We start from the raw sequence: 9890 nt of genomic DNA, 5'->3' as shown, positions 1-9890 counted from the left end.
TTCAGGCAATTCTCCTGCCTCAACCTCCTGAGTAGCTGGGATTACAGGCATGTGCCACCATGCCCAGCTAATGTTTTGTATTTTTAGTAGAGACGGGGTTTCACCATGTTGACCAAGATGGTCTCGATCTCTTGACCTCGTGATCCACCTGGCTCGGCCTCCCAAAGTGCTGGGATTACAGGCGTGAGCCACCGCGCCCGGCATTTTTTTGTATTTTTAATGGAGATGGTATTTTACCATGTTGACCAAGCTGGTCTTGAACTCCTGACCTCAAGTGATCCACCTGCCTCAGCCTCCGAAAGTGCTGGGATTACAGGTGTGAGCCACTGCATCCAGCCCCATTCATTTTTACATTCTGATGATTATGCTTTTCTCACTTTGCTGGTTTGATGACCTCAACAGTTTTGAGGAGTACCAGTCAGGGATTTTTTGTTTAGGGATTGGTCAGGTGTTTTCTTGATGATTAGACTAAGGTTGTGTATTATAGGAGAAAGACTACAGAGGTAAAATGCCGTTTTCATCACTTCAGATCAAGGGCCCATGCTTTCAAGATGACACCACCTGGCTGAGGTAGCATGTCAGGTCTCCATGGTGACAGGCGCTTTCCCATCCCCACTGTATGTACTCTTTGGAACACAGTGCAGCCCACAGAGGAGGCGAGGCTCTACCTCCTCAGGGCAGTGTCTATGTAAATTACTTGGAATTCTGCGTGGAGGGTTTCTAGTCACCCCCATTTTTTGTTTGTTTTTGAGATGGAGTCTCTCTCTGTTGGCCAGGCTGGAGTGCAGTGGCATGATCTCAGCTCACTGCAACCTCTGCCTCCTGGGTTCAAGCGATTCTCCTGCCTCAGCCTTCTGAGTAGCTGTGATTACAGGCATGCGCTACCATGCCTGGCTAATTTTTGTAGAGACAGGGTTTCAGTATGTTGGTCAGGCTGGCCTCAAACTCCTAACTTCGTGATCCGCCCACCTCAGCCTTCCAAAGTGCTGGGTTTACAGGCATAAGCCACAGCACCCAGCCTAGTTATCCCCATTTATTTATGTAGCCATTTGTTTATGTCAGTGTGGACACGTGGATATTTATACTTCGGCTTCTAGTCCAATTCTACTTTATTTTGCTGCTCACATTCTTTTGGCTTTGGCTCTTGTGGCTTTTTCAGTTGGCTCTTGTGTCCCTTTCACATAACCACATCTTTGATTGTTGTTTTTGAGTCCTTCCTTCCTGGCAGGCACTTCGGTATTCTCCAGGCATGTGCTGTGCATTTTCCGCCCCATCTCTAGAATCAGCCATTTCTCCAAGGACCCTTGATTTTTTTAAATTGGAGAATAGCATTAGAAACCTAACACTGGGAGCCAAGTGTGTTCACTGCCTTCTGAGCTGATAGTACAAGAAAATGCCTGTATGTATTGACCTGTATATATACACATCATGATCAGCAGTTTTTCTTTTTTTGAAACAGACTCTCACTGTGTCATGCAGGCTGGAGTGCAGTGAGTGGTGCAATCTCGGTTTCATTGCAACTTTGACCTCCTGGGTTCAGGTGATCCTCCTACCTCAGCCTCCAGAGTACCTGGGACCACAAGCATGCGTTGCCATGCCTGGCTAATTTTTAAATTTTTTGGTAGATATGGGGTCTCACTTGCCCAGGCTGGTCTCAAACTACTGGGCTCATTATCCTTCTGTCTTGGCCTCCTAAAGTGCTGAGATTGTAGGCGTGGGTCACTGTGACTCGCCACTATTAGTGTTTCTGTATGAAACCATCCGTACATATGAAGCTAAACATGACTTCATCCTGATATCGCCGGCTCTAATTCATTACCACATGGATTATTCTAGCCTCCTCCCCTTGCTTATCTTAGCTTCTCCCCTTGCTTCCTCTGTTTCCTCCCACTCCAACAGAGAGAAACCTGGCTTCCACCATCTGCCATCTATATGCAGCATTTTGTTATTCTCGCAACTGTCATTACTAGAAACTGTTAACTTCCTTCTGTTTTTTTAAAAAGAATGATAGATTATAATGCAAACTGCTCTGTAATTGAATATTTCCCTGGGCAGACAACATATACCAGACATCATTTCTTGTTTGTACACGTCTACCTTGTCTTTTTTTTTTTTTTTTTTTTTTGAGATGGGGTCTCACTCTGTCTCCGAGGCTGGATTGCAGTAGTGCAATCTCAGCTCACTGCAACCTCCACCTCCTGGGTTCAAGCGATTCTCCTGCCTCAGCCTCCCGAGTAGTTGGGATTACAGGCGTATGTCACCATGCCTGGCTAATTTTTTTTGCATTTTTAGTAGAGATGGGGTTTCACCATGTTGGCCAGGCTGGTCTTGAACTCTGGACCTCCAGTGATCCACCCACCTCGGCCTCCCAAAGTGCTGGGATTGCGGGTGTGAGCCACTGTGCCCAGCCTACTGTTGCACAGTATTCCATGGTTTGAATGCTCTCTAGCTTATTCAATTCTTGCCTCTTGATGAACATCAGGTTATTTCCAGTCTTCTGCTGCAACAGTGCAGTAGGGATTATACTTTTTGAACATATGGGAGGATTTCAGGAAAGTGAAGTGCTTGATCCAAGGGTATAGATGTTTAAAAAATCTGAGAGCTGTGTGTGGTAGCTTGTGCCTGTAATCCCAGCGACTAGGGGAGCAGACACAGGAGGGTCACTCGAGGCTAGGAGTTCAAGACCAGCCTAGGCAAGTAGCAAGATCTCATTTCTACCAAAAAGTATAAAATTTGCCAGGTATGGTGGTGAGCACTTGCAGTCCTAGCTACTCAAGAGGCTGAGGCAGGAGGATGACTTGAGTCCAGGAGGTTGAGGCTGCAGTGAGCCATAATGGCACCATTGCACTCCAGCCTGGGAGACAGAGAACCTGACACCTCTCACCCTCCCAAAAAATGAAAAAAATCTGACATGCAACAGGTATAATGAACACCTACATCTAAACCTTCCAAATGTTACTGATAGGTAAAGCTCTACCTGCCCTTCCTCATCTCAGCCCCTCTCCCTCACTGAATTAACCACTATTGTTTCAGGCTTTCACAGCCTTCTGGCTGATGTCCACAGACTCTTTACCAGTGTTTGGTACTAGTCCATGATAACGTACATTCTGATGTACACTTTCTCTCCTCAGCCATCCTGGCCCGTAAGCCATGTTTAGAGGATATGAGGCAGTATTGTGCATATTGGTATGTTGCTACACTTGGCATTTATCTAGGTTGATAATATATAGTTCTAGCTTATTTCATAGTTGAGTATCATCTGAATGTGCCTGAATGTAGTCACCCATTTTCCTGCTGGTGGTTTCATTTTTCTCCAGAAACTCTCCTGTGGCTCTTCCACAGGAGAGATTTTCTAGGCCTGTCTAGGAGTGGACCTGTGGGGTAGGTGGGTGCTGAGAGCATCTCTAGGTTCACCGACGGATTTGGTCACTCCCTAAAGCGCATCCTTGCAAGCTGCTCCATCCTTGGTATCAGAAGACCCACTTCTTGGGATGTTACCTTGTGATTTTAATTTGCCAGTGGAGTTGAGCATCTTTTCACATGTCTGAGCTATTCATTTTCTCCTGTTTATACTATTAAGCCATTTTGTCTTTTGGGGTTGTAGTTGCGTTTTCCAAATATTTTGATGTGCAGTTTATTGATGTAAGTGACACAGCTTTATTTTTCTCAGGATGACCACCCACATAACAATCCAACTTTTGTCTACTAAGCTTCACCACCACCCTTCTCAAATGATGGATTTGATTACTGTAGCTTTAAGGTTTGGTGTGCTTCCTTGGTTATCTGCTTGATGTTAGGGTCAGCCCAAGGCCACCATTGATATGCTCATATATTGGTATGAATTATGTATCACTCCCATTCAGCTGTCAATTATCCCTGAATCATTAGACATTCCTATCTAGGAACATGTTTCCATTGATCCAGTATGACCCTTGGTTGCTTTTTGTTCATTCCAATTTCCTTCTTATGCCCGATTGCACTGACTGGCACCTCTAGAACCGTGTTCAGTAGTGGGCAATAGTGGACTTGGAGTGCAACTCTCAAGTGTTAACGCTTTTGGTTTCTCTTTGTTATAATAAGCCGTACATCGGAATAATTTTAGAAAATGGATGTTAAATTTTATCAAATTTTTTTCTGCATCAGAATTGATAGATTTTAAAATTAGATTTATAGAATCACCCAGCTATCCTTGTATCCTGGTATTTTAAAAAGTGATAAAAGAATCATCTTAGGGAGTTCGCTAAACCAAAAAGCTCAACCCCAAACCCATCACTGCCAAATAAGCACTAACCAGCAAATGAATTCCAACAGCTTCAGTTCCAGTTCACCTCTCTGTTCTATACCCATCAACAACAGGGATGTAGAAATTCACATTTTGAATCTGAAGAGCGTAAACAGCATCTCTCCATTGCTAGTCTCCAAATCTTTCCAGGCTGCTAATAATGAGTGGAGCCTTGGCTCTCTTCACCACGCCAACAAGTGAGGCCTTGTGTGTGTTTCTTAAGACCCCACTGGTGACACACACTCAGCTTCCCCATCCTTAAGGGACAGGGAGCCAGGGTGGGCTTCACATGAGTGGACCTTCTACCCGTCACCTTGTCTACTGTGAAGTCAAGTCGAGGAGGTTCCTGTCCCATCTAGTCACACAGCCACCTTCACCAGCCTGAGCCTCCCCAGCCTCCCCGTAGAGGAGCAGGCCTGGGTGCGGGGTGGAGGCCCTCAGTGCTTATCACTCCCCCTCCCACAGGAGAACAGTCACCAGGACACTGAGAATTTATCATAGAATAGATTTATTTACCTGAAACCATGTCTGTGCGACGCTCATTGTTACCAGCACAGAAAGAAACAAACTGATCTCTATTTACAGTCTAAAGTCAAACATGCGTTGTGATAAACTGACATTTAGCATTTTATTAAGATAAATGCATCACAATATTTATATTGCACCAACATCTGTCTACTGCTTCTGATTTCATTAAATAAGTCACATTTAATACAGTGAGAAAAAGCTGTCTGCACACTCAGAAAATGACTGAAAGTTAACTGGGGGCCTACATTTTAACCAACACCTGTAGTGTTTTTAATGAATTTATAAATAAGCAAACTGTACAGGGCCAATTAAAAAGTAGCATGTTCCAATGTCACTGGAGAGGAATCTGGCTACTTAAAACTGAAGGCATGCATTACAATTGAATACTGTACATTTATATAAGCTATGACATTTTGTAGAGAAATGTGGCGACTTGGCTGACAGCTTCTAAGTTCTTGGATAAGGTTTCAGAACCTCATTCTTCTTGCAGCAAAGAAACCAAACTTCTCTGGAGAGCCTTTCTGATTACGCTAAATTGTACATTTGTAATTTTATTATTTTGATTTAAAAGCTAACAATCCCATTGGTAATACACATTTCCTCCACATAACACACAGTGAGTTGGGAACTTTTATTCTTTTTCCCCAACATCAATCATGCAGAGGGTTGGTAGATGTGTTGCTAAAAACGCACATGCACGCAACTGAACACCCTTACATTTCTGCAAAATGGTTTAGGAAGCGGTTACTCCAGTATTGCTGAAAAGGAAAGAAAGAGGAAATCAGCTTCATGAAATACAGAAAGGAAATGTTAGAATAGCTATTTAAATAGATGAAGAAGATCAACAGCGACAGATGAAAAGGAACATTCAGCTTGATCTTTTCAAAGTTTCAAGACCAGCATTTCTGATTTACTGTCCCTGAGGCGCCGCCCACACAGGGTAGCATCTAGAAGCACTGGCTCAGTGACACAGACTCCTTGTGTCGTCTGGCTACAGAATAAAGGTTCTGGATGAAAACCCCACAAGGCAGACACAATCACTGCAGGTGTGAAAGCAGCGAGACAGGCAAGAGGACAAGGTCTTGATTAGTGGTGAGAGGGTGAGGTTGATGGAGAAGTGAGCAGCCCTGCAGCAGCACAGCCTTCCTGCTTCTGCCCTGTCTGTCTGCTCCGCCCTGCCCTGGAGGGGAAACTGGTCATGGGGCAGCTCCTTCCTTTCAGTGTCCTCAGTAAAGGAGGCTGAAGCCTACTCTTCTCGCTAACTGCAGGGGGTGTTTGGACAATTCGGTGGTTAGTCACAGGGCAACTGCTGCCTCCTTGCTCACAGGCGCTGCACATGTGGTGTGCTCTAGACCTGGGCAGTGGCTAGGTGCCTTGTAGACACTAAGCTAATGCTTGTGGTTTCCGGTCTTTTTTAATTAAAAAAAAAATTTTTTTTTTTAAATTTTATATTTAAGATGGGGTTTCACCATGTTGGTCAGGCTGGTCTTGAACTCCTGACCTCAGGTGAGCCACCGGCCTTGGCCTTCAAAGCGCTTGGATTACAGGCGTGAGCCACCACGCCCGGCCAGTCTCGGGTCTTCTGAGGTTTGCCTGCCTCACTCAGGACTGAGGCTCCAGCCCGAGGGTATGAGGGAGCAGCTGTTGTGAGGGAGGTCGTGGAGATGCCCTGCTTGCTCAAGGGACGGCTTCCTCCAGAATGGATCATCTGCATTTTGCAGAGTGAGCTACTACAGTGGTGTCCCAGTTAAACGGTATGTGTGAGGTTGTTGGTCTTCTGGACAAAGCTCAAAGAGGCCAAGGAAGGCATAGGGGGGCAACAAGTGATACTGATGGCTGGACCTTCAGTCACCTGCCCATCAAGAAAGAATGTGGAGTTGAGTTTCAGACCAGAGCTGCCTGACAGCAGGCACACTGCAGCGAGGGGAGGTGCTGGGCAGCTACTGTCTCACTGCTGGGTAGGGGCCTGAGGCCAGGGATGCACCAAGGCCCTGGTGCTGGACCTGGTCCTTACAGGTTGACTTAGAAGGAGGAGATGCTGAGATGTTTTCACCTGGCAAAGCTTTCAGTGGAATGGACCAAGTGGCCCTGCTCAAAGCAGCAGTCGGCCTAAACCGCTTCCAGCTGTCTGGGACAAAGGAAGGTGGGTCCCTCTATGGCCTCCTCTGTGGGCTGGAGGAGCTGGAAGCTGAGAAACCATGAGGCTGGTCAGGGGCCATGCGTGTGCCCCCCACAGCAGGCCACACTATTCTACATTTTTGGTAAAAGCCACTAGGTCAAGGAACTGCATCACAAAAAACTGAGTTTTGTTTGCACTCAACACTAATAGTGCAGCAGTCAGTTTGCAGCCCAGAGATGCACTCCTTGCATTTGGTCCATTCGACCCATTTCTAGTTATACCTCATGATGCTCAAACTGGCAAAATCTACCCCCTGCCCCAAATGTTGCCTGCTGGGCAAAGCAGCCTCCCTTCCCAAGAGCCACAGCTGCCTACCAGCAGCCCTGGAGGCCTCACAGTGAGCCTGATTTTTTTTTTGAGATAGAAAGGGCCTTACTCTGTCACCCAGGCTGGCCTCCAATACCTGGGCTCAAGCAATCCTTCCAGTTTGGCCTTCAGAGGGCTGGGACCACAGGCAGGAGGCATGAGCCACTGTACCCAGCCACAGACTGTGCTTTTAGTTGGTCTCCAGGTTCCATCTCCATGCCTTGGACCTCTGAACTCAGCAGCACCTTGTTCTGCTTGATGTCTCCTAACGCTCCCCAAACTGTAATCATCTGCATTACATCTACTGGCCAGCCCAGTAACTAGAGCCTAAGTAACATTTTTGAGAATATAGTTGAGGTCTCACACCCTGGCTAAGGAGTAAGCTGGTTTTTGGGCTGTCCAGAGCTATGTCCTACTAACTGTGCTTTAACATCCCCCGCAGAGGTAAGTCTTAGCCACAAAGGACAAGACCCAGCAAGGGGGAGAGGGGATGGCCTATTTAAGATGAACCTATTGATACGCCGAGCTCACTGGTTTTAGCTTTTTAATGAACAAGTAGCAGTGCTGTGGGATGATTCCTGGCAGCTGTGAACCCTCATTTTAGCACTAGAGGCTGCACAGCTCCTTTAGCCTGTTGGTCTGGCTGAAAAATGCCTCTCCCCACTCTGGCTTTTGTCTGGGTTGGGCCCTCCCGGTGATCTTGTGGAGCCACTGTCTAGGCAGTCTATGGAAGCCACAACACCAGCCAGCTTATGCCGTGCTTGAGTCACAAAGCAGGCGCCACAGGCAACCCTGCTGCTCGCAGGGCATCAGGGAGCACAGCAGTGTCTGACATGGGGGCAGTTTATTCATTAGGGACATATAGTTATCTCACTTGGTGGCAGTCAGACCCTTTTAGGCTAAAGGATCCAAATCCCAGGGAAGAAAATACTCACATTAGTTGATGGATGTTGGAAGGCATTGGAGGAAAACACCACAGTTAGGACTGTTAATGACTTACACACTGTTGGTGAGACTCATCTTGAACATGCGCAAACATTGATCGTAGTAACGGTGGTGGTGGTTAGTGCCACATTCAAATAAAAATAGTTCTATACAATATGTTCATTTGGTCATGTGCTATTTACAGATTTTACAAAACACACACATACACACGCACACTTGCCCTTATGTTCTCTACACCAGGCCAGCAGAAACTTGCATAAAATGTACATCACAGATAACAATTAGTGCCTGTACATTAAAAATACAATTCCTATGACTACCTACGCAGCAGAGCAGGAGCCTTCTTCCCCTCAAGCAGAGTACAACTAAAGTTCTGAGCTAAGAACTGGAGAGAAAGTTGGACATGTCTGTTAGTCCCAGGTAGGCCACTTAAGAGTTAAAAACAAGACAGTTATTTTTCTCTGTCCATTTAAAATGTTTTATTTTTCTTTTTAAACTAGATCGTGACGTGCCACTGAAATAGGCAATGTTGGCAAAACAATGTCTGTTACAATAAAATACATTAGACATTTAAATAAATAACCTTAAAAACTATGTGAAGGGACATAAACCCGGTCGATTGACTCTGGAACGATGTTTTCTGCACAAGCGAGTACAGGCATACCTCTCGTTAAAACTGATGTAAACAGAACGAACCATCGCAATCCTACAGAAGAAGCCAAGCAGGGCAGGGATGAGGTGGGGGGAGTGGGGGTGAATGGAGGCCAAAGTGGGTGAGGGGAAGTAGCAAACCAAAACAATACTGACTGAGGTAGCAGGACTCTGCTCAGTGCAGAAAAATTGGCTTATGAATAAAAATTAGACTGTGATATCAAATTAAATCCAGATCATCATGCAAAAGACACAATACATGCTATTTAGTTTTAGAAAAAACCACACACATTCATTTCATTTCCTAAAATCTGCTGCCAATTAATTTGCTGACAATGTCTGCTGGCTCAACTATTTTTTTTATACAAGAATGAGTATTAAACAGAACACTGTACATGCTTTTTCATCTACAAAAAAATATTTGCATAAAATAGTGTTAGTTCTCTGTACATGTCAATGGACACTTTAATTATGTGTATAAAAAAGGAAAATCTTGCCCCACTGGAGTCAGAAAAAGCAAAACAAAAATCTAGAGTATGAAACCTCCATCACCAGCCAGTATGTTCATGTGAAAATTCAGCAGAAATAGACAGTTGCTTTAAACAATAAAAAATTAATTGATTAAGTTAAACATCTTCTTTATGGAAAACTGTCAGTCAAGACCAGAACATATCACTAAAGTTAGTGTCTGTGCTATAGACCCAGATCACCAGGGGCATTATGAGCAGCACAAACGGCCAGGAAATCCCATCGGTGCATGCCGAGAACGAGCAGGATTTGGTGGCAGGCTGCACACACTCTTTACCAGGTTCCAGGTAGTTGCGGGCCACAAACTTGAGCGTCTCATCCATGAGAATCACAGGCAAGGAGATTTTCAGCACCATCAGCCACTGGGTCACATTCAGCGGTGTGATCTGGAAGATGAGCTGACGCACAGAGAAGGCACGTCATGCCTCCAGCCTCTCCAGGAAGGAGGTGGCCGGTCCCCAGCCCAAGCCC

The 9890-nt window shown here is 45.5% G+C and overlaps 1 protein-coding gene across 5 annotated transcripts in view; it reads right to left on the bottom strand.

Moving 5' to 3' along the window:
* Nucleotides 1-4773: 4773 nt before the first annotated feature.
* Nucleotides 4774-9890, bottom strand: part of ATP2A2 (ATPase sarcoplasmic/endoplasmic reticulum Ca2+ transporting 2) — a 65433-nt gene continuing 60316 nt past the window's right edge. Inside the window, exons 20-22 of one of the 5 annotated variants that reach the window (XR_001829120.2) lie at nucleotides 9697-9817; nucleotides 8231-8625; nucleotides 4774-5568 (exon numbers count right to left, since the gene is read on the bottom strand). Coding sequence is in view for 2 of the 5 variants with exons in the window: in XM_017541918.2 (XP_017397407.1) it covers nucleotides 8606-8625; nucleotides 9697-9817 (141 nt within the window). In the remaining 3 variants the exon portion in view is untranslated. Of the gene's footprint in view, nucleotides 5569-8230; nucleotides 9818-9890 lie in introns of all 5 variants that reach the window. The other 4 variants (XM_017541918.2, XR_005202414.1, XR_005202415.1 and 1 more) reach the window with 4 other exon arrangements.

The sequence above is a fragment of the Cebus imitator genome, unplaced genomic scaffold, assembly GCF_001604975.1.
Source record: "Cebus imitator isolate Cc_AM_T3 unplaced genomic scaffold, Cebus_imitator-1.0 Scaffold8, whole genome shotgun sequence".
Classification (NCBI taxonomy): Eukaryota; Metazoa; Chordata; class Mammalia; order Primates; family Cebidae; genus Cebus; species Cebus imitator.
The sequence above is the reverse complement of the archived record's forward strand: the minus strand, read 5'-3'. Positions and strand labels throughout refer to the sequence as shown.